Source organism: Arachis stenosperma, chromosome 3 (assembly GCF_014773155.1).
Source record: "Arachis stenosperma cultivar V10309 chromosome 3, arast.V10309.gnm1.PFL2, whole genome shotgun sequence".
Lineage (NCBI taxonomy): Eukaryota > Viridiplantae > Streptophyta > Magnoliopsida > Fabales > Fabaceae > Arachis > Arachis stenosperma.
This window is the reverse complement of record NC_080379.1, coordinates 571,837-596,846: the sequence shown is the minus strand read 5'-3', so window position 1 is coordinate 596,846 and position 25,010 is coordinate 571,837. Positions and strand designations below refer to the sequence as shown.

At 31.1% G+C, this 25,010-nt stretch overlaps 2 protein-coding genes across 5 annotated transcripts; one reads left to right on the top strand and one right to left on the bottom strand.

The window, feature by feature from the left end:
- The first annotated feature begins 1,914 nt into the window (after positions 1-1,914).
- On the top strand, positions 1,915-7,377 carry LOC130970639 (serine carboxypeptidase-like 51). Of its 2 annotated transcripts, none has more exons than XM_057896777.1 (12): positions 1,915-2,291; positions 2,386-2,480; positions 2,577-2,684; positions 2,782-3,066; positions 3,174-3,241; positions 3,852-3,957; positions 4,045-4,271; positions 5,062-5,131; positions 5,217-5,267; positions 5,387-5,439; positions 5,561-5,693; positions 6,995-7,377. In XM_057896777.1, the coding sequence occupies exons 1-12, from the start codon at positions 2,165-2,167 to the stop codon at positions 7,061-7,063; spliced, it is 1,392 nt and encodes a 463-aa protein (XP_057752760.1). In that variant the 5' UTR covers positions 1,915-2,164; the 3' UTR covers positions 7,064-7,377. The 2 variants fall into 2 exon arrangements, with proteins under 2 accessions (XP_057752760.1, XP_057752761.1); XM_057896778.1 differs by having other exon boundaries at positions 1,920-2,281.
- A 4,078-nt stretch (positions 7,378-11,455) lies between these two features.
- On the bottom strand, positions 11,456-23,305 carry LOC130968409 (uncharacterized). Of its 3 annotated transcripts, XM_057893663.1 has the most exons (25): positions 22,724-23,299; positions 21,848-22,015; positions 20,864-20,938; positions 20,441-20,519; positions 19,966-20,030; positions 19,792-19,881; positions 19,430-19,519; positions 19,206-19,292; positions 18,926-19,009; positions 18,660-18,779; positions 18,416-18,444; positions 18,198-18,330; positions 17,279-17,743; positions 15,953-16,494; positions 15,789-15,852; positions 15,551-15,653; positions 15,298-15,458; positions 14,693-14,818; positions 14,296-14,366; positions 13,787-13,849; positions 13,213-13,285; positions 12,890-13,009; positions 12,271-12,348; positions 12,047-12,097; positions 11,456-11,961 (listed from the first exon to the last, which is right to left on the bottom strand). In XM_057893663.1, exons 1-25 carry the CDS (start codon positions 22,976-22,978, stop codon positions 11,860-11,862), a joined length of 3,294 nt encoding a protein of 1,097 aa, XP_057749646.1. In that variant the 5' UTR covers positions 22,979-23,299; the 3' UTR covers positions 11,456-11,859. The 3 variants fall into 3 exon arrangements, with proteins under 3 accessions (XP_057749646.1, XP_057749648.1, XP_057749647.1); XM_057893665.1 differs by lacking the exon at positions 22,724-23,299 and having other exon boundaries at positions 19,966-20,025; positions 21,848-21,885; XM_057893664.1 differs by lacking the exons at positions 11,456-11,961; positions 12,047-12,097; positions 12,271-12,348; ... (2 more) ...; positions 13,787-13,849; positions 14,296-14,366 and having other exon boundaries at positions 14,772-14,986; positions 22,724-23,305.
- Between the last annotated feature and the right edge of the window lie 1,705 nt (positions 23,306-25,010).

Below are 25,010 nucleotides of genomic sequence, written 5' to 3'. Positions count from 1 at the left end.
AACTCAATGAAATGATACCAAAAAATATTTTATTAGCTAAAGTTAAAGTGCAAATAATTGAAAATAAGTAAATCTTTTACGCACTTTGTTTCTCTTTTCAAGAGCAAGTTGTTGGGGGGTTTGTACAGGGCATGCAACACGTGATTTATTTTGCAATAAACTAGTTGTTAATTAGGTGCTACCAATTATAAATAAAATTATGTTTAGTTAAAAAAATATTTTCACCATATTTGGATAGATTCTTTTAATAATAGCTAGATCATCAGAAAAAAAACTATATTATTTTTGTTAAACTTATAGATTTTTACCAACCAGAGTAATATTTGTTTAAATCAAATATACTATAAAAACAAATGTTTAATTATTCATTAGTTAAATAAATTATAATTAAATAATATAACATGTAGTTTCTAAAAGTAAGGACTAATAATTAAAGTACCTTAAATTAATAATAAAAGATTCTTATTTTATTTTGATATTTATCCATTTTTATAAGGGTAATTTACGCATTTAAATTGCTTAGAGAAATACATTACCATATTTCAACTTTTAGGATATGCAGACGCAAATGCAATTTTTATAATTATATATAAACTACGACACCCTCTTACAGATTAGGTTGCATGTAAATTGTTACATTCTGTTGCGGTTTACGTTGAATAGTGTGAAAGTTGTTTATGAAGAAATTGGTGCGTGAAAAAATTGCAGTACTCTTTAATAATTTCTTCGAAAATGGTATGCGTATAAAATCCGCTTGAGACAGTAGCGGATTATTCATTTGGAGAGTTTTAAAAATTTGGCATAGAGAGAAGGTAGTGAGAAGGTAGAGAGAAGAAGTTGGAGATAATTTGAATTTCTTGAAGCAATCTCTTCACGCCAAGATGACACAACCGTAATAATAATTTTGTAGAATAATTTTTTCACCCACTTTGTCCCGCACACGATCAATTTTTGTAATATACTGGTTTTTAGATTTAACAACGTATTCGACGATCGAATGAAAACATTCAGATCGGTAAACTTTACACCGTATCTTTTGCTTTTTTTAATTTTTCTAGAGTAATGCACTAGAATTAAAAAGCTTTTCTCACTCTCCATTCTAAAAGTTTTGAATGAAAATGATACTCTACACATCATTTTCTCTTGCTAGTATATATAGGTATTTTCCAAACAGCCATACCATAAAGAAACTGTTATAGGATATCGTGGTTTCTTCATGCATGTAACTTCTTCAAAAATTGCTATATAATGTAGCAAATTCTGTGTTCACACAAATCAACGTAAATTCTTACACCCTGTAATCGTAATACTCTATCGTGGTTTATATATAATTACTAAAATTACATTTGCATTTACATATTTAAAAAGTTGTAATATGATAACATTTTTTTTGAACAATTTAAATACGTAAATTACCTTTTTTATAAATACTGAAAAATAAGTAATACTTTTATAAAATGTACTATTTTAATCTTATTATCCCAAATACCAGGCTGTATTAAAAGCTTATCAGATTTTATACCATCACACTTTATACTATTAGCATTTAATTATCCAATCAAATGTTTGAAGTGGACTCGGAAAAAATTAATAAGCATCCATATCTCTTCAACCATCCCCATATTAATAAGACAATAGGTTTAGTAAAAAATAAATGTGAATTTTCTCTCTCTTTAATAAATTATACATTATCATCTAACATTAATAAGTTATATATTCTCTTTCTACAATATAATTTGTGTAAGAATTTGACATTTTCTCTCATTTAATTTACTAGAGAGAGAGAAAGAGAGAAAACAAGATGATAATTACAATGTAGGACTAAATAACTTCTCTTGAGAAAAAGACAATGATTTATGATATTGAAACAAGACACAAAGTAATATAAGTTGGTGTGGTTGGGTTTGTTGTTGTTCATGGATTCAGGTTGTGTTATGAGTGAGTGTGTGTGTGTGTTTGCAGTAACTAGTTACCTTGCTTTTAAGGATACCCTTTACCTTAAAGAACAGAACAAATAACCTACTTGCTTGACTCATCTTTTGTCTTCCTTACTGACACAATATTTTGACTCAACCACTGTGTCTATATATATATATATATATAGATACCCTTTTATATATCCTTTTATTATCTCAATCACTTTTTTCCCACCTTTATTCTCCAAATGGCTAAGCTTCTTCTTCTCCTATTCTTTGCTCTTCTCTTTCATGGAGGAATTGGAATTGTATCAGTTTTGGGGAAGAGTAACCAAGATGGATCAGAGGAATGGGGCTATGTAGAAGTAAGACCCAGTAAGTCCACAAATTCTTTAATTCATTCCATACTCTCTCATCATCTCCAAATTAATAATTGAATTTGTAATTTTTTATTATTATTATATTACAGAAGCTCACATGTTCTGGTGGCTTTACAAGAGTCCTTATAGAGTGGAAGATCCATCAAAACCATGGCCAATTATTCTGTGGTTGCAAGGAGGACCTGTAATAACTACTTATATATATATATATGTTATGGTTTTATTAGATTGAAATATTGTGAATAGTAATATATAATTGTTAAAACATTTTAATGAATAGGGTGCTTCAGGAGTTGGAATTGGAAACTTTGAAGAGGTTGGTCCATTGGATACTGATTTGAAGCCAAGAAACTCAACATGGCTCAAAAAAGCAGATCTATTGTTTGTGGTAAGTGGTGAATAACTAATTAAGAGATAATAATCAAACATTTTTCTTTTATTTTCTTTTATCAAATTATGACAACAATTTTTTTTTTTTGGTATAGGATAATCCAGTTGGAACAGGGTACAGTTTTGTGGAGGATAAGAGTTTGTTTGTGAAAACAGATGATGAAGCAGCCACAGATTTAACAACATTGTTAATTGAGTTATTTAACAAAAATGAGAGCCTAAAAAAGAGCCCTCTTTACATTGTGGCAGAATCATATGGTGGCAAATTTGCTGTGACGCTTGGATTATCCGCCACTAAAGCCATTCAAGAAAAAAGACTCAACCTCACACTTGGAGGTGTGGCATTAGGTGATAGTTGGATCTCCCCAGAAGATTTTGTGGTATGAAATAATCAAATCAAATCAAATAGAATAATTATAGTTCATCATCCATGTGTTTTTTTTCTTTGGTTGAAGTTAACTACTTTATTCACATTCATATATTGTAGTTCTCATGGGGCCCTCTGCTTAAAGACCTTTCACGCCTTGATGACAATGGACTACAAAAATCTAACAGGTAAATTCATTCAAATTCAATCTCCTCTTTTTCTTCCCATATACCCATTTTCTGATAAATAGGGTTTTTATTTTTTTGCTTGGATTTATAAATTTTTAACAAAATTAAATATTTAAGGCTTTTTAGATAACAAATGAAAAAATAACTATTTTTTGTTGAGATATTTAGATATTTTTTCATAATAAAAATACTATATATGCACTAAATTAGCTATTAAATGAATTACTATGTATTTATGTATAAATATATTTTTTATATATTTTAATATGTATTTTATATTTAAACATACAATAACTTTTTTTGTTAAGACAATTTCGATTTTTTTTGTAATAAAAAATACATAATGTTTAATAAAAATATTATGTATACACTAAAAATTAATTATTAAACTATGTGTTTGTGTATAAATATATATATTATTTTATATATTTTAATATGTATTTATATTTAAACATATAATTTATATGATTAATTAATTTGATGATTTATTTTTAATTAAAAACTCGGGCGGTATTTCAGGAAAAAGATATTAGGAATGTAGCTATATTTTATTTATGGCGTATTGTTGTATATACATTAATGTTTGGATGAAAATATGAAACGAAATCAGTGTGGCTGAGAAGATCAAGCAACAACTTGAGGAGGGTAAATTTGTTGATGCAACCAACTCATGGAGTGAACTTGAGTCTATTATTAGCCAAAACAGTAACAGCGTGGTACCTACCATAATATAATATTAAAAATTCACTATCACCTTCTAGAAAAATTAATTTCATTTAATTAATAAATTAAGCGTACGGCAGGATTTTTACAATTTCCTAGTGGATGCTGGAAGTGATTCAGTAGCGTTATCGTCAGCAATGGAGTTGGGGTTATTTAGGGAATTTTCTATGAAGAAATATTCAAAATATCTGACTTCAATGAGGCTGAGTTCTTCGTCATCTTCATCTCCCGGTGGTGGCAATGATCTTGACACTTTACTTAATGGGGTCATCAAGAAGAAATTGAAGATCATCCCCCAAAACGTTTCGTAAGTGCAAATTTCTATGTTGTTTAGTTAATTATGTTAAATTATTAAATAATTTTCAATTATTAAAATATTATCAAATTTCTTATTATAAATCTAAATATCATAGTTTTGTTTTTGGTGTCAAAATATCATAGTTTTGTTGACATAAAAAAGAAATGTTTACATGCATTTTCGTTTAAATATAATAAATGTAAGATAAATAATAATAGTTAATAAATGTTACTTTTTTTATTGTTAGTTATAAGCATATTTATTTAAATAAATAGAATTAGAATATATATATATATAAAGAGTTATTCAGAGGGTTTAAAATGTCTTTTTTAAGATATTTTTTAATAATTAAAATTTTATATATATAATCGATTAAATTATATTATTTTTGTTAAAATTTGGCCAAATAAATTAATTTAATCAAAAAAATAGTAAATTAAACTTTAAACTGATATAAATTAATATTATTTTTATAAAAAATAATTATAATATTCTTATTAAAAAATAATTAAAATATTTTTATTATAAAAATAATATAATTGTGTTAAATTTTAATTATTAAAAAATATTTAAAAAAATAAATTTTTTAATTTTTTTTATCTAAGTGATCCCATCTATATATATGTATACTGAAATTCTGATTAAAATGATCAATTATTTGGACATGATTTGAAGTCCGAAAAAGTAATGTTAAAATAATAGGAAGAGAAGGACTTCAAAGAAAAAGAAAAGAAAAGCTTATGCACAGTTCCATTTTATTGGAAGGGTTTGATGACACAGATACTGTGGTGACTGACAGGTGGGGAGGACAGTCTGATGGTGTTTTCACCAATCTTGAATCCGATTTCATGAAGCCAAGAATTAATGAGGTCAGCAAATAATAATTACTATAATTATAATTATATAAATGTCAAACCAACTAATTGTTTTTTTTTTTTGTTTTAACATTTTTAGGTTGACCAACTTCTGGCTAAAGGGGTCAATGTGACCATCTACAATGGACAGGTAATACTTCTTTTAATTTCCACAACACTTCATTCTTGCTAATTAAAAATCTTGAGTTCTAGATTTTGGAACAGGAATTAGATGACTATTATTTTGCTTTAATTGTGATTATGTTATAGGTTGATCTGATTTGTGCCACCAAGGGGACCGAAGCTTGGGTTAGGAAACTCAAGTATGCACTATTATAATTTATATCCCTCTTAATTTATACCTTTTTAAGATTAGTGTAAAAAAAAAATCAAGAATGCTTATTCATTATTTTATTGTATGGTTTATATTTGTTACTTATATAGGTGGGAAGGGCTTCAAAATTTCTTGTATAAAGAGAGAACACCACTCTACTGTGGAAGTGACAAAACAACCAAAGGATTTGTTAAGTCATACAAAAACCTACACTTCTATTGGATCCTTGGAGCTGGCCATTTTGTAAGTCAACATCTAACACCTATCTTATATTATATGCATGCCTTTTTAATTTGGCAATATTAATTGCTTTTGGATATTCTAAAATTTATAGTGTAACTTGCCGTGTGCTTCATCCCTCCCTGTTATCTATTAATAGTGATGGATAATATAACCACAACCAAATGTTTTTTTTTTTTTTAATTGTATCATATATTTATTTATTTTTTAATTCGTATTATGTGATGTGAATAAATTATGAATATTTATGAACCTTTTGTTTAAGAGTTTTTGCATTTACAAGATTATTACTCATTATTCTTTCTAGTTTCTACTTACTTGGATTCTTTCGTATGAAGCCACTAAAGAGAATAAAACCCAATAATTAGTGGGAATCATTTTAGAAATACATTTTTCAAGACAATAAAATTAAGGTGGAAAATCAGGTACAGTCAACTTCACGTGAAGTTGATAGGTGAGAGTTGTTAGATAATTTGACTGATTTAACTAAATTTTCATCTTATAACTCTCAGCTATCAACTTCACGTGAAGTCGACTGCACTTGAGTTTCCACCTAAAATTAAATGGCATATTACAAGATCCGATGAATTCTCATGTGTATGACAACTAGCATATTGGAGTTTATCTATTCCTCATGTGATATATAGAACAAAAACGAGTGTCTTGTTAAAATTTAAAATAATTAATTTAGGATCACTTTCTGGTTTTTCTTTATCCGAAAAAAAAAAAGAGAATCATCCTTTGAATCTTGATGTGGGTCTTAGTGGAAGGTACTGAAAATAACATAAGAAATGATGAAAGGCATGAAATTACAAATGAATCATATTCATTTATATATGATGGCGTAATGATACCGGAATGACAAATATATCCAAGAGAAAAAAGTACGAAAATAGAATGATCTGTAATGGATTGTAATATTCGTCATCCACTTGCCTACTTAAAGAAGAAATATAGGAAATTATTTTTTAATTAGTTAATTTTTTTTTATTGTAAAGTTTTTTTAGAGAATTTAGAATTTAAGATAAAAAATTATTTCAAAAAATTAAGTGAAAGAAGTTGGCTCCATAATTCAACTCTATTTAAATATATGTTTACTGAGACTATTACATTTTATTAAGATACACAATTTTACAAATATTTAATATTTTAAGAATAGTAGGGTGCAACTCCATGTGTAAGAGCATATTTGGGAAGCCTACAAAACATTTTATATTTTAAATATTTATTTTAATTAAAGAAATTTAAATATTTAAACTATTTATATTGACACTCTTAATTAACTTGTTTGCTTACCGGTGTAGGTGCCCACTGATCAGCCATGCGTGGCACTAGACATGGTGAGTGCAATTACACAGTCACCAGCAGCATGAAGTTAACCATAGAAGAAAAAAGAAAATAATTAAATAAGAGTATAATTATTATTTGTACAATAATAAAGCGTACAAGAAAAAAGAAAGAAAATGTTGATGATGAAGCAAGAAAGGAAGAGCCAATGCAACAATCAAACTAGAACAGAACAAAACAGAGCAGAGAATAGCAATGACCAGATGAATGGAAGAGCTATATATATAGGGATGCTATTTATTGATTTTTCAATTACAATGTCATTCTTTCTCTTTTCCTTCAAAGTTTTGGACATTCATGTCTTTGTTTTCTGATTATGAATGATCAATGAGAAATATAATTCTTTTGGTTGGCTCTGGATAAAAACAAAACATGTTATTTATATTTATTTTCAGACACACTACTGACATGCAGCGATTATTGTTCAAACATTTATGGATTTCTACTTTATTCTGTTCATGAAGTTAGATATTTATAACACGAGAAAGATTCCTTATATAACATGAAGTTACTAACATCTTCACATAAAAACAACTATACGTGAGTCTTTACCTAAAGTTAAACATAGCTGATGTCAAATATCGTCAATATTAACCAACTCTAGTGCCTATCACACACTTACATTAACTTCGTTTTTGAAGTGAGGCTGAATTTAAGGTCATTTAGCCCCACTTCAAAATTGTGGTTAAACTAATTTACATAATAACCAAGGTGTATGTTTAGTCCCTTGTTGATTAAAGAGTCCAGTTTTAACTGTTTGAACTACCCAAAAGAAAAAGAAAAAAAAAGTCGTTTGAACTGTTTGAAGCTTTTGCCTCACTTTTATAGACTTAAAACTTTGTAGGGCATTGATAAAATTCTTTGCTTGCTTTGGAATTTAAATAGGAATTGACATCGTTTTTTTTTAAAACTTTATCGTTGCTTCTAAGATTTGATTATCGATCGAGATGGTTTTCAATGTATAATGACAAAAGGTACCATGTTTGCGACAACTTGTTTGGTGCTGAGAGCCAAAACAAATAAAGAAGCGAGGGTCACTTGAAGCTTCGGTTTTTAAAAGTAATTTAGAGACGGAAATATGTTGTAAGAATGTGGTTTTATGAGCTGAATGGTTAATATAACTACAGATTAAAGCCATGTTCAACCATATATGGTATTCAAATTCGCTATTATAACATTGAACTCCAAAGCTCACCTGTTATAGGCACAAAAAGTAATTAGAACATTTTTCAGGAAGAAAGTTGAAGGTATATAATAAAAACAATTAAGCAGTCTAAAAATGCGATAAAAAAATTATAGCGGTTTAAAAATGTTATACAGGTATGTAACCTGCCAAAAGTTTAAAGCTTAGTGTTGATGGCATGATAGCTAAACCATGTGATTAAAAGATTCACTAGCCATATGATGAACATGAAGTCATGATTAGCCTTAGCAGCAGTCACATGGTATAACAAATTATCTTGATATTTTGTGCTTTTTCATTTAAATCCACAAATGCACTTTTGTTAACAAATTATCATAGGATCGGTGCGTTATCTTTAGCAATTAATTAACCTGGGATAATCTTATATTTTATTGTTTACTATTTTTAAATCTAAAGTGCTAGTTACTAGTTAGGATGTGCCAGATCCCTCACGTATAAGAGCTGGAAGCTGAGAAGCCAATAAGTCTCAGTTACAGTTGACGACAACATTACTATTTTGATTAACAAAAATGCTATTTTCATACTAAAATTAACTATTAAAATCAAATATTAATATATATTTTATATTCTAATATTATATTATTCTATCTTGGTAACTAATTTTTAATATATATTTATCATAGTTATTTATTGAATATATTTTATTTAATCAATGACATGAGACTTTCCATTTAGATATATACCGCCCCAATTATGTGATATGATGCTTTTATTTATAAGCAATTTTAACGTGAAAGAAATAACCAAGAGATTGTGGTCAACGAGGTTGCTCGTAAATCCAATATGGGAGATTTTAAATCATGTCTTTATCAACGTCGCTTGATAATATCTTCAGTACTGGTATCAAGTAATATATTTGTATGGTTATAGATATAAGAAAATGAATATAAAATAATGAAGCTATAAAACTCTAACGAAAACAGATCCAATAATATAAAGTTATGATTAAATATATTTATTAAGAAATATTTCACGTACTAATTTTTTTGCCAATTAAATTCAATCAAATTAAACAATAAAATATAATTAAATGGATGAATAACAGTGATAAAATATTTTTTTTAATATTAGACTAACATGATTGAGAAAAAAAATTTATACGTATAACATTACTCTTGTATAAAACTCTACAACACTAATATTGCGCTGAAATTAAATTTATATTTTAATTATTTATAGGGCAATTTACATAAATAAATAAAGTGGGAGAGTTATTTACGTAAATGTGCAAATCTGTATGTTGTTACGATTTTGTGCAAAATGGATTTATATGTAAACCGTGGCAACCCACCACGGTTTCTAAACATGCATAAACCGTGGGAGGTCACCACGGATTAGGAGCAAATTTTTGTAGGAGGAAACCGTGGTAGGTCACCACGGTTTATGAAGGAAATTTGGCAAGCATAAACCGTGGGGAGTCACCACGGTTTATGAAGAAACTTGTTTGCACATAAAACCTTGTGGGTCACCACGGTTTATGTGTGGTAAATAATGGTCAGAAAACCTTGTTAATTTTATGTCCAAGACACACAACTTATTTTTTATTTTTTTATTATTCTTGTTAAATTTTTTATAATTATATTTTTTATTATTATATTTTTCATCTCAAATTTTTTTAATGAAAAAAATGAGAATAAATTAGATTTTCATAATTTGTTCTAGTTTATCACAAAGCAGAATTACAAGAACACAAAATTTTGTGTCTCTATCCATCAGTGTCTTGTCCTGTCCTATTTTCAGTGTCTTATCCTATTTTGTTGTTGAAAACAAAGGCAGCCTAATAAATACACACTATATAGTACATTTTATAAAGAAAAAAAAATCATCTATTTCTATTGAATATTTATAATAAAATTTTTTCGTTCTCTTTATGTATTATTGACTAATATATACTATAAAATTTTTACATGTATTATCAATTAGTTTTTCATTATGTTTATCCCTATTTTTCATTTTACACTATATTTAAATATTTATTATACTATAAAAAATATTAATGAACATAATAAAATAATTACTTATTAATATTTTTTAGAGTACTCATTAATATTCTTAAAATATAATAAATATTTTTTATTTTAAATTTAACAAATACTAATGTATCAATATACACTTATATGTGAATTTATTAAATCTATATAAAAGATTTAATCAATAAGCATGTTAATGAATATTAATATACCAATATTAACAAGTAATTATTTTATTGTACTCATTAATATGTTATAGTGTAATAAATCTTTATTTTATAAATGAAAAAATAAAGATGTATATAATAAGAGAGGTCACCTTAAGCTTAAACGAACTTTTGAGTAGTTTTTATAAGTTCGCCTAAGATTTTGAAAACTTCATAAAAACTCAAAATAAAAAATAAAAACAGATTCCAAACATTAATGTTAGTGTAATTTATTTTTAAAAATATTTTTTTATTTTATAATAAAAAAAAATCCAAAAATTTCATGGTGTTTATTATTAGAGTCTAATTTTTTTCTAATTTATTTTACATCACAAATTTTAAATATTTTAAATTTATTAAATTTCATCATCTTAAATTAAATATTAATTTTTTATTTTTTAGTAAATAGACATCAATTTTTTAAGCACTATAAAAATCATTTTCTTAGTATTATCTGATTTTTTTTATTGTACTCTTTCTATTATAAAAATAATGATTTTTATAATAAACAGCTTTGTGTCTCTTGGACATAAAATTAACAAGATTTTCTGACCATTATTTACCACATATAAACCGTGGTGACCCACAAGGTTTTATGTGCAAACAAGTTTCTTCATAAACCGTGGTGACTCCCCACGGTTTATGCTTGCCAAATTTCCTTCATAAACCGTGGTGACCTACCACGGTTTCCTCCTACAAAAATTTGCTCCTAATCCGTGGTGACCTCCCACGGTTTATGCATGTTTAGAAACCGTGGTGAGTTGCCACGGTTTACATATAAATCCATTTTGCACAAAATCGTAACAACAAACAGATTTGCACATTTAGGTAAATAACTCTCCCACTTTATTTATTTACGTAAATTGCCCTTATTTATAGTACATCCGTAAGCGATAGGAAGAGGGTTAGAGGGTTTGACGCGTTGCTAGCTAATAATTATCAGTCTCCGATGGAAAATTACCCCACCGACAACCAAATGATAATGAATATTGATGGTTGAATACGAACTCTGCTATACTGACGTAATTACGAAAAATCTCAAAAAACAAATATTACAATTTTTTTTATTTGAGTAAAGTTCAAGGTACATAACTTTTCATTCAAGCAATTCAAATAAAATATTACACCATATATATTGACGCATTAAAGTGTTAGGAAAATACAGAGGGCCAACAAGAAAAAATATACGAGACTTTTATGTGATTAACATTATTGTACAATTACATGTTAATTTTCAAAGGACTATCTACAGCAAACCAGAATAAGCACAGATTTGGGAAAGACACTTAATAATTAATAGGGGACAAAGTATCGTGCGATTGATATACAATACCTTTACAAAGAGCTCTGCCAAAAATGGAAGGTGTGGGCGAAACGGAAGAAGCAACAGATTCTGTATGCCTGACCTCATACGCAACAAGAAGCAACTAAGACGGCAACTCTCATTCAATCTTTTCCAGTACTTCCAACCTCGTTTTCCTCTTCCAACCTTTCATAGTGGCAACAAGGTTGATCAACCCAACAATCTGGCTTTTAGTGTATTCCTGCAAGGAAAGGATGCTTTGTTAAAACACATCGGCAATAAAGAATTAAAGATAATGCATGGTAGTAGAAAGGTGCTGTTCTTACTGGATGTGCACGTGCCCAATGTACATATTCTGTCTCTGGTAGGTAATAAGCCTGGTTTGAAGTCCAAGAAAATATGTCCATGAATAACCAATAAATGTTGATTGCATAAAATAAGACTGAATATTGCAACTGATCAACGTAGCAACACGATCCAACTAATGCTACCCAAGTGACCAAAAGTCACCTGTATTTAGAAACAATACAGTGGATAAGTTGTTACTTACCTTAATGAAAGTTTCAACCATTTGTAACTTGGGCTTCACATTAAACGACACAAAATGCTGTAAGCCATTGATCAAAACCTGGAAGAAAGACAAAAAACAAAGACCAACATTTTTAGAAGAATTACTTAATGAGCAGGAAGATTCATCAATATATTGATCATTGGCTGCATCACATAAGAATTTTTATTTCATAAGAAATTCATTTCTTCTAAGAATAGATTACTACTGCATCCATCAAATTACAATTTTTTAAAGGTTTTGAAACACATTAAGAAATCATAAAAATTGCACAAGACAATACTCTTATTTATAATAATACGGGAACCCTAATCTTAATCAGAGAAGGAAAAAATCATGAAATAAAAATATCAAAACATCCTGCAATATCACAGTAACAGATTCATATACTCCTTTTCAATGTATAATCTCAATTTCAACAGGGTAAGCAGTATCTGTGGGTCTAATTTCCTACTGTAGATGCTGAAATCTTAAGAGACTTGCTAGTGGATGGGGATGATGATGATTGAAATGAAATGAAAGGAGTAATACTCTACCAAACAAGCTCCAAATCCAATCTATTTAAAGCAGTGTAAAAATTTTATTACAGCTCAGAAACAACCTGCAGATCCAATGACATTAGAGCTCTTCCTTCGTCACTACATCTCTTCACCCGTGAAAGTCCTTCAACAAGAGTTTCTGCTACAATTTCGAGCCCATAATCCAATAATAGGTCTTGAATCTACACATACACAAAGCATAATTTTTAAACAAGTCTTGATGCTAGCAATTCTTATCCTCTGTTTTTCTCTCTCCCCCCCCCCCCCCCCCCTTTCTCTTTTCTAGGAGAGATAAATAAACAAACAAATTAAACAGAAAGGGTTTAACACACACTTGAAGAGTATGTCTCACTATAACGAGTAACTAATAATAAAAAAAGAATACCTCTTTCCGAAGTCCTCCATGAGCAAGTCGTGTTTTAAAATGCTTAAATTCACCCAGCAACAAATCAACATACCTACAATACAAGAGCTTAAGTTATAAGAGAAGAAGACAGAACAAATGTAGAAAAAAAGGGGTCTGAATATAACTAAAGCTAAATGACACCAACATATCTAAATTTTCAAAGTTACTCAAATATCAATGAGAATCTGATGATATGAAACACATTCTGCAAAGATTCTTAGACTTGAATAGCAATACAAGCATGTGGAACTAAAATCCTATAGTATAGTTTTCCTAAATTGAAAAATATTAATTAGTAGCTGCTAAACCGTTAGTCTCCCTAATTTCTTCACATAGTAAAAAACCCCATGTTTTCCTACTGTAAAATATCAGTGATCCAATATTGCAGATAAACTTTTGCAAGTGCCTGTAATTAATTGTTTATCTCTTGTATAAATTAGCAACTACCTAGACTTGATGTAATAGATTATAATATAAAGAGATAAAACTAAAAAAAAATAAAAAGAAAAATAAAAAGGACAAATTGGAACTCAGATAATCGCAAAATACGAACCCATTATGCTCCATCCCAAGCTCTTTTACCTCCCATTTAGCATTGGCAATGCGCTCGACATACCTGTAAGAAGTTGGCTAAAAATTGTAAAGCAGAAATTATAGTTTAAAGTAATTACCATGGCCATGCAATAAATAAATAGTTCACCCCAAAAATCATGTCGAGACCTGTTTCCCTGTAAACTATCATACATTCATACCCACTATAAGTAGTGCTCAATATGATGTCAAAGACACTCCAACTTATCATCAAACATTTACTAACAGTTGAGATGGTTATATGCCCTTAAAAATATACTTAAAGAACAGGACACATTTCTTGAGTAATTAGTTCATCTTTAGTAGTTTATGCAAAAAAAATATATATATATATATACAATTCTGTTTCCAGTTCTCTTCAAAGATGATCATTCTACTATTGTGTCAATTCAATTGCAGAATGATCATATTTATTAGCACTCTGTCCAAAGCAACCTTGCAGACAACTAGCTTCATGTACTTTTGTCTTACCCATTAATGTGCAGCAATAATCTAACTGTTGTCCGATTAACATGCTCTACAAGATCAGGTACAGCATCCACCTAAAGAAACCATTATATATTAAAGATCATTGTTATCCATAGTTCAATATTTCATATCAGAAAATAGCCAACACAACCTTATGGCACATAAAGATGAAGAATCAGACAAAACTGTATCCTAACAATCCAATCCAAAAATGAAATTCTACAGGACCTTGAACCTTGATTAATATGTATGCATGTGCAAATATCTAACTGATGTCATATTGTATTATTGTCATTATACAAATTTTTTAGTAACACTTGACAGAATCAAGTTAATAGATCTGTCAATATCTATTTACAAAATAGCTTAACCATCACATGGATATTAAGATTCCACTTACCAGATGCACAAAGAAATCTTCAAGTACAGTTGAATTACTTCGCAATAGCATTGATTGGAGATGAGCTTTGGATCTATTCAATATTTGAGCAACAACAGAGATAGTGTCAACAGCTACACATCTTTCCTGAAAAATAGAATTTACAGGGTCATGTGCTTATGCTACAATGCATCTATATTTTAAAATCTAAACTACAAAAATAAAACAAGCCACAAGAGACTGCAATATAAACAATAATATGAAGCAAGAGAGGAAATATATTTCCTGAAAATAAACTGTCTCCTGAAGTGTAGCCTGGACAATAAACAAAGAAACAACCACAAAATGTTTTATGATGGAGTATATAATGCAAGTTGCAAATAAAAATTAATAAAAGATCTGCTCAACCAAATCTGAGTCCAGAATACTTTCTGTGCCAAATTCCAGAAAATAATAGCTTACACATACTATACAGATGGAATTTTCTAAATTATAACCAAATAAATAAATAAAAATAACAAAAAATTGTAAAGTTGAAAAGCAGTGGATTTTAGCTATGTGAAAACCTCTATTTTAGATACATGTGAGTCACTTTTCTTTGCCACGGAATAAGTTAACATGAATACCTGGAGACCAAAAGAAGTTGCTGAAGAGTGACTGAAATTTGTGTTGGGAGGGCTCGTAGGCTTCAACTCTGCATGTACAAGAGATGATGGTGAAAATGAGTGGGTCTTAATCCACTCATCACAATCTTGGCTTATTCTTGATAAGGCTGTCTTCAACCGATCTGCATCCACAATTGAAGTCAATTGCTATTTACAATAGCTCAATTGTATGTCACTACCAATGTGCAAGTATGTAATACACTATGCCACTTACAGTTGAGAGAGTTGCTTGAGCTTTTTCCACTTGAATTAGTGTTTTGCTGACCAAATATTTCATATATAAAATAGAAAAAAATTTCAAACAATTGGCACATTCCCTGCATCAATATACTCAATCAGGAAAAAACATTTAGAGAAAAATAAATAGATAAAATACCATCAAGTTTATACGTGTAAGTTTAAGAGGAAAAGGAGGAGGTGGAAGGTAAAGTGGTGCAAACTAAAAGCCCCACCTTAAAGAACTCAACATTTATTACTTCTAACTTCTGCATAAGCCTTGCATATTTATCCATAGACCTGAAATGTTCAAGACATAGAACATCCAGTTAAATACTTGTAACAACATAAGTATATGGAGGCCAAAAATTAGTTTTCTAGTCAAGAATGCAAAATTCACCTTAAAAGACACAAAGAAGATCCAGTTTGTGTAGTATTATCTTCATCATTACCATGAGAAGAGGGAACTCTTCGATGGGGTTTAGAACGACGACTTGGCAATTGACTGTCTTCATCAATAAAGTCCGCAAGAAGATCCTCATTTTCATCTTCTGAAACAGAATTGCCACCATTCATCTTGTTGGAATCATTCTTTCCAGGTGACTCTTTATCACCATTAAAGTTGTTATTTGAACCTCCCTCAAGTTCACTATGTATTGATCCATTAGATTGGGAATAACCATGACCTTCTCTAGAGGCTGATAACTTATGCAAAAAAGGGTTTCCACCTTTAACCCAATTAGAGAACCCACTCCTTCTAGCACTGGTGTGAACCATGTTCATTGATTTGTCAGACTGGATTGCACCGGAATTAAGTGATTTACCACCAGATAAAGAAATTAGCGGTGCACCATCACCAGTAAGTCCAGCAAAGCTGACTAGTTGCACTGTATCTGGGGGTAATTTTAGCCAAGTCTCTTTATCTAAAACCATTTTTAGTGCCTAAAAAGAAGAAGTAACAAAACAAATTTAATCATAAATATAACAATGGAAACATTATAGCATCATTTGATCCATGTAGCCAACTCCACCTAGTGCTATAAGACTGTTATTGTATATATAACGGAGACATGCACATCCATGAGGCACAGAACTGGGCAATTCAACTAGCCTGAGAGATTTAACAACTTTAGAGCCAATTAATTAGCGTTGCCAGATTGAGTACCTCAACAAAAAGTATAATTAATTAATTTTATAGCAAGTGACAAGTTATTTACTTTGCAATAGCTTTATCAAACTAGCAAATGTTCATGATTCTCCACACAATTATAGCACAAGAATTTATAGGATGAGCATTCTGGTATTTTAAGAATACATTACAGAAAACCAGCAGCGCTACAGATTGTGGAACAAAATGTATAGGTCACCATTTTTAGATTGAGAAATACAAAAATCTCTGTAATTTTGGTTATTTTATATCACAATTAAATTCATTAGAATACTGAACCAAAAAAAGATGTGCCAGAATGCCCAAACATGCAACATAAGTTCAAATTTTATAACAATGAAAAATATTGATGTTAACATAATCATCTTCAAAGTTGCAACATCACCCACTTAGAGATTACATATGATGCTAGAAAGCATATGAAACAGGAGACTTCATATGATACTGTACCTGCACTTTACATATCATACAAGGCTCTAAGGCACTGTATGAGACATTGCAATCAATATAATGTGAGTCTAGCATCCATGTAGAATGAAAAGGGATAGGGTTACTTACATGCACATTTTGTCGATGAAAAGCATTGAAATAGTTTTCACAAACGACCTTCAACTTCTGCCTGAACTCAACTGCTTCAACTCCACAAAAGGCTTCCCCAGCCAAAATGAAAACACTTAGATCTTCATAATTTCTCAAGAATTGGTGAATACTTGCAGAACATGCTGCAGGAGAAGAAAGTAAGACTGACATACGACTTGCAGTGAGATGCCACAAATTCTTGCGACCTCTTTGAAGGGTTTGTGAAACAAATGCTGTAGCTTCTTTGCGAAGATGGTACCATGGGGATTCACTGCTTGATGCCACAATATCCTCCTTACTAGCCTCATTTATGGGATCATGAGAATCAATGTATGATGGTCCAGTAGCTTCACTGTTTGTTGCAGGTTCCTCCCCACAATTGCTGCGGCTTCTTTCATCTGAATCAACTTCCTGGGCCATAGTTGAAGTTTGTGCTGCTGACTCCTGATATTAATATTGACCATATGCATTAAACTAAATAGCATGTATCGAACAACTATAGACGCTTTAATCATGAATTTACACGACACAAATAACTTGCTTCCCAATCTCAAGCAAATGATGGATGCATAAACTGAAATTTTTTGAGTTGAGAAAAGAATAGTCTGTCAAAGAATGATGATTTGCTCAACTCATCAAAACCAAATCAAGAAGTTATCCAACTCATATGTTGAATAAGATATTAAGATCATTTCTTAATCTTGACTGGATCATAGAACAAGAGAGTACATCCAAGAATGATCTTTTGCCTCCAAACATCTCAGAAATTTGAAAACATAAATAAACGCCAAATTTGACAAAAATTTACACATACATATTTGATAGCTTAAAGTAGAATACAAAAAAAACACAACAAATGGGGAAAATGTGTTTACTTCTAACGAACAAATAGATTTACCTTTCTCTCCAGCTGAAAATCCATAATTTCATGGTATGAACGCATAATGTCAAATAGTACAGCCAATGTTCTTAACAAGCATTGCCTAAATTTAGACTCGGGTATTTGAAGGCATAGGTCGCTGTAAGTGAGCCTGGAATTGAAAAACTAGCATATCAGTCAATCTAATGTAATATGAACCAAAGAGCGATTAAGAAGGCAGTAAATGAGAAATGTACCTACTATTTTGGGAAGCATCCTCCTCATCCTGCAAAAAATACTGATTAAATGAGTCTTAAAGGACCAAAATATGTAAACTAAGAGCAACACCGGTAAGCTTCAGCAACCAAAATATCAACAATTCCACACTAAATTTAATTCACTTGTCAAGTGGGAAAATATGCTATTAAAATATCATGCTTCCCAAACAATTGCATACAGATTATCTAGAAAGAAAATAGGCAAGAAAACATGCTTGCATACCTCAAGCACAATAGCCTTCAATACAGTGTGTGTTTCTGATATAACTTCTTGCATGAAGAAACTCTGTATCTTTTCAGCAAGACCAGCAGTATCCCCTATCAATGCATATGCATCTATTACCTGTATCACATCTAAGTGTTATTTCATTTACAATATGTTTCCAATAGCCTAATTGCGAATCACCGCATAACATAAAAGGTAAATGGGAGAGCATTGAAACACGTCGAGTGCCGGTGGAGAGAGAGAGAGAGAGAGTTGAAACTCACTGTTATATAGCCATTTTCCTTGAATTGCTGACATACCCCCAATAAGAGAGCATCCAGCATCTGTAAAGTTTTTCCCAGCCAAACCTACATCGATAAGAAGATGAAGAATTACAGTCAAGTACACAAATAGTAAACAATGTCACCAGGAATATGTAAAGCTACATAAGTAAATGTGATTTATCCAATTACACAAATTCTACCAAATAAGGAGAATCTCAAGGACAAATCACTGCTCAATTTATCTTTGCTAAATTCTTCCTAATAGTCATTTAAAATTCACCTCCACACCCCGGCTCATCTCTTGTATTACTGAAAGCTCTGACAAACTATCCAAGAGTTGCAAATACTCAGAGAGGACTTGAAATGCCTACATAATAATCAAATATAAAAAAAATAAACAACAGAGACATTGGATAAAGTCCATGAAACTAAGAAACAAACATTTGATCTAAGTTGGGACTAATTATATGCAATCTCCATATTAAAACGTATGTAAGAGCCTACTTTGCAGTAATTTCCTTCTTCCGCAAGAGATTCAAGTGTCGCTTGCATGTCCAACGCACGTTGAAGCTCACTCAAGATTGGAAGAACGTCCTATAAGGAAAATCATGCGTTCAAGAAGTTGTCACCATATATTATATGAATGCACGGACATACCCCAACCCAACCCCCTCCCCCTCTTTTCTCCCACAAGAAAAAGGTGTCCTTGGCTAAATTACATTTATTTCCCCACAATCAATTCATGAATAACATGAAAATCAGTTTTGACAGTACATCATAGAACAATGTCATGAAAATAGGGAAAATTTAAGCACAAGCATTTTATAAAAGCCTCTACAGAGTATGTACAAAAGAGAGAAATATACCAGAAGTGCTTGTTTCTTTTTTGAATGTGAATTCACAATGAGATCCCTTGAAACCTCATTCATAGATGAGGTCAAATGTCTTCTTCCATTCTGCAAACCATTAAAAAATAGAGTAAAGGACATATAGAGCATTACAGCAACAGCAATATTTGCTGACACCGTCATGATACTTACCATGCATATGACATTTGCAATTCTCAAGTCTTTTTCTAATTCTCTGACCAAATCCATCCCCTTCACTGACCAAAAGTAAGTATCAGCTTCTTAGCCATAAAAATCATCCAAAGACGGAACTAGCATTGCTTGCACCCAACTTCAAAATTTGTCAATGAACTTAGACAAAGAATGTTGATTATTTAAACCAGAAATGATATGCCATACTTCCAAATATATTAACTCATTAATTATAGAAATAGGATTCAAACATTATCTGGTCAACCAACAAGCTATTGACTTATTTATACAAGAATCTATCCAATACCCAGGAAAATCAACAACCAATAACCCCAAAATAAGCAAATGTGAGTGTACAACAGAAAAGAAATGCAAAACAATATTTATGTCATGCATGGTTGATGTACTGCAAGTCTGTAACTTGCACATAGAAGGTGACCAAATTCTCTAAATTCAACTCAAGTCTTGATCTTACCCATTACTTCATGATGCTGCATAACATGCCGAGATAAACGTTCTGCTACTCTGTCCAGTTGTGCTAATCTAAGGGCAGCCTATATGAAAGAGGTCAAAGCACCTTGTTAGGGAAATTCATAACATGTAATGGAACTAACTCAATGGACTAACAAGAATCACACAGAGAATAATAACAATAATCATGATAGTGAAACCAAACTAAGAAAAAACGCAATGCTCATTGGAATATGTTCTTAACAGGGGGTCAAAGGGAAACATGAAACAGTAATTTCCTGCAAGCTGATAATCATATGATGGATGCCTTGATTTTTTGTTGAACAGAAGAATGACTTAGCACAAAACATAGAACGATTCCCCCCTTAAAGATAAGAAAGAGTTAAGCATACCCCACAATAGCAGGATTGGAAAACATGAACTATACCTGTTTTTCTAAATATGCAAGCTCATCATCTTCAGCTGGAGTGTGCTCTAGAACATGCTTAATTGGGTCAAAATCCTGCATAGAAGTTTATATAAAATATTTTAGTGGAAATTTGCACAAAACCCACTCACCTTGTAGTGATGATCTACAAATGCAGGTAAATTTTGAATAATCCAATCTCAATGTAGTACAAACATGAGAATAAACAATTATATAGCCTTTTTACCCCCCCTATATTTTTAGCATTATTTAATGTCATTGAATTTTTCAGTTTTCTCTAACAATGTTTCAAAAAAAAATTAGAGGCAACACTACTAAGAATGATTTATTGTTCCCTAATAGTTTGTAGATAGACATGGTTTAGACACTATGGAATTGCTTGACCATTTAATAGTGAGGCAAGGCTCAGTTGTTACCTCATCAGTAATTCAGTATATATGTTAAGTATAAAGCTTATATAAATAGCAGTATGTCATAATGTCAATAGGAGAAGTTATAAGCAAAGGTAAAGATGGTGAGAGAAACACAAGGTTTTGCAAATAAGCCGGGAATCAAAAGAAATAAATTCTCAAACAGAAATTATAAATGGATATGGATTCACATTGTCAGAAGCTTGGTTCTAAGTAGGACTATCATATATTACTATATTAGTGAGGGATAAGTTTGCAGGTACCAATTTTTCTAACATCAAGTGTAATATCATTAGGTTAAAGCTACAAGACTAATTCTTACAAAGAAGAATGACGTGCTCTAAATTCTAGTGTTCACAACCATGTCAAGTTTTCTTGAAACAGATAAATACTCAGAAATTCCTACAAGTTTTTTTATAATTGTACAATCTTCCAATAAACATGGACATATTTAATAGTTCTCTTCTGATTAAGCAACATGAACTCCATATAACAACAGTTTCATTGTCACAAGGGAAGTTGCAAGAAAAAATCAATATGAAATTAAAACTAAATAGATACATGCAAGCAGCACCTCCTCATAAAATTCATCCTCTAGTTCCTCCACCACTTGGCTATTTGGTCTGCTACCATATATTGAACTCAGTTCTTCTGAACTTGATGAAAGACAATACCTCTGATGAGGAGGTAATCCTGCAAGAGCACGAGCTACAGCAGCTGCAGCAGCAGCTCGAGCTGGAACCTGTTCAACAAGATTTATAAAACATGAAAACAACAAGTCAAAAAAGAAGTCATTCGTTTGAATAACTGAACACTACCAGCAAGAATGCAAATGTGAAAAGCAACATAATTATAGAGAGCATTCACTGCTAGGTTCACTGCTACGTTTAAGACATTATCAAAATATTAGTAGACCTAAGCTACCCAGAATTCAGAACCATCAACTTTCTGGACAATAGCTCTTCATCCTCACTAAAGAGTCAAACTACTGCAATATTAGAACAAATTTCCTAACAAGTTGCAAGTCAATGTGAGAGCGGATGCAAATGTCATTCCAAATTAGAAGAAGACTCCATGCGTATGCAATGCAACCACGACTTAAATCCATGATCTCGTGCACTTCTACGCCGAAGCACACTTACAAACTTTTACATCCTAACCTCACAAGTTCATGCACGAAATTTTAAAGTGACTTATAATCAGTACAGCCATAACATCGAAATTAGAATCCCGCAGTTTATTACCAAATTCAAAACTCTGCACTACATACATATAAACACATTAGAAGCAACAGAACTTACGCATCATCACATTCCCAAACTGACAATATCCATAACCAAATCCTCCTCACAGTTTAACAATCCAATCGCACTACATTATCCAAAACCAAAACCAATAAAGCATTACCAAATTCAGCTCCACGTGAATTTCGAGTGACAGAATCGATTACCTCGGGGCGATCGGAGACGGAAGGGATCAAGCCGAGAGACCTAGCGGACCTAACGGAACTCAAGATCTTTTCGCCGACTTTAGAGAGATCCATAGCTCCTCCTCCCTGAGAGAGCAAGAAGAAAGGGAGCAAGAAGAAAACCCTAGAGCTATCGATCCCCTCGCTTACTTCGCCATTATCAGTGTTAAAGCTGCTAGTATTGAGTGTGAACGGATTCCCGAGAACGCTTGCAAAGGGGAAAAGATTCGGCTGCATAATCTAGCTCAACGCCACTCTCATGGTTGTTCACTGGAGAGCGAGTGAGATCTGAGCGGTTAATGGTTTATATACTAGCAGCGAGTGAGAGATAGAAGCTCGATGGGGAAAAACAAAGTGTGTGTGTGTGTGTGTATCGAGTAAGGTGTGGTGGTTGGAACTAGTTACTGATTGTGTGGATGCGAAGGTGGTTGTTACTTGTTTGGCGGTGCTTTGTGCTGAAGAGGAGTGGATTGGAATTTTATTCTGATCGGAGACTGACTTTTTGGAGCGGAGGAATGGGGATTAGAAATCAGAAACTATGAAAAATCATGGCACTATTTTTTTTTTTTTTTATCGCCTAGAATCCTAGATAATTCACGTCGTCCCGGTGGAATTCAAAAGAGAGTAAAAATTAGCTACGCGGAAACTCTATTACCATTTTCGATTTTTCGCTCCTTTTTTCCGGTTTCCCCCTTTTTTATAGTTAATTTTTTTATGAACCGGAAGTAATAAAAATTCATAAACCTGCCAATGCATACTAAATCCTATAAAATACCGTAAATAATTTAGTAGGGAGATGTTTGAATTTAGGTTTGAACTTTATCGTTATAATGATATATTGATATTGATTCTTTTAAAATAGTAATTGTAAATTTAATTGTTTTACAAATTTGTATAAATTTTTCTTTTGTAATTTACACTAATATTTTATAGAAGAGAAAATGACATATAAACTTTTAATTTTTTTTGAGACAATTTCATCCCTCAATATTAGAAAATAATAAAATATAACACCATCCATTACTATTTAAAAGGCACGACATATGAAGCTTTTTAATTTTTATACAATCTTTTTGACCAAACGTAACAGAGTCAACTTATGCGATGTACAAACTACAAACTACAAAGTGTCCATGTGTCGTCGATGTGTACGTAATGGGACTGAAATGGCGTCATTTGAAAAATAGTGAGTGTAGCCATTGAATTTAAACATAATACTAAGAATGCCATTATATACAGTCACACACACAATTATATCAAAGCCTTAGTACATAGAAGAGTGACGTTGTCCGTAAAAAAAAACAATGATTGATCATTGTTGTTCCACTATTGTTGTTCTAGGAAGTAGCTATGATCAAGCTTTGCTGGTATAGCTGTTTTTGTCTTGCAGAGTGGTAAGTACATTTTTCTTGAAACTTATGGTATAGTATTTAATATTTGTGCTTTTTGCTAACAAATATTGCAAATAGGTGATGTGTTTGTTGTTTCAGTTTTTTTATCATAGGACTACTTTTCAAAAGCACCCATGGGTGAGTTAGTTTATCTTCGCAGTCAAATTGAGATGTTTTTACCAATGAACTTCGATTTTATCAATTTTGGTGATCTAATCACACTGTTAAAAGAACTAAATTATCAATCATAAGGAAGCCTACTGTATGATCCGAAGAGAAATGACATAGAGTTTGAGAGGTGATACAAACATCAATCGAATGGGATCGGCTAAAACGAAAAACAAAAACACTAATGAATTTTATATTTTTTTTATCATCTTCTTTTAAATATTTATTGATCATCCTAATGATGATCCAAAGCTTGCAGAAAGTGCTGATAAAAAAGATGTGGATCTAGTTGAGGTAGAAAATTTAGGTGACTTATCTTCTATTTATGATAGCTACGAGATTATAGAGGATAAGCATCCTCCTCCCGTTTATGAAAATAACCATAAGAGTGATGAAGATGGTGATGATAATGGTGACGGTGGCAATATCATTAAATTATTAAAAAAAAAGATGAAAGAAGTATCACTATCTTTTAGGAAAAAAGAATAAGTCAAAGAAAAAGTTAAAAAATTAGTCTACACAAGTGTCTAAAAAGAAGAAATTTAATGCAAGAAGAAGAGGTTGTAATAGAAAAGGGTCATCAAAGTTGAATAGTTTTGCTGATCAGCCTAATACAGATGATTCGAGAGAGGAGGATTTGAATTTGGAACAATGTTTGCTACAATTGAGAGGTTCAAAGAGGTTGTTAAAGATTTATTTATTGTTGAAGA

Bases quoted from the DNA above. Each gene is read 5' to 3' on its own strand.
- LOC130968409 (XM_057893663.1), bottom strand. From the start codon at position 22,978: ATGCAGCCGAATCTTTTCCCCTTTGCAAGCGTTCTCGGGAATCCGTTC. The intron at 19,293-19,429 runs GTAGGCTCTTAC...ATTATTATGTAG, and splicing joins AAGAAGGAAATTACTGCAAA to GCATTTCAAGTCCTCTCTGA. The intron at 15,654-15,788 runs GTGGGGCTTTTA...ATATTGATGCAG, and splicing joins TAAATGTTGAGTTCTTTAAG to GGAATGTGCCAATTGTTTGA.
- LOC130970639 (XM_057896777.1), top strand. From the start codon at position 2,165: ATGGCTAAGCTTCTTCTTCTCCTATTCTTTGCTCTTCTCTTTCATGGA. The intron at 2,481-2,576 runs GTAATAACTACT...TTTAATGAATAG, and splicing joins TGTGGTTGCAAGGAGGACCT to GGTGCTTCAGGAGTTGGAAT. The intron at 3,958-4,044 runs GTACCTACCATA...AGCGTACGGCAG, and splicing joins GCCAAAACAGTAACAGCGTG to GATTTTTACAATTTCCTAGT.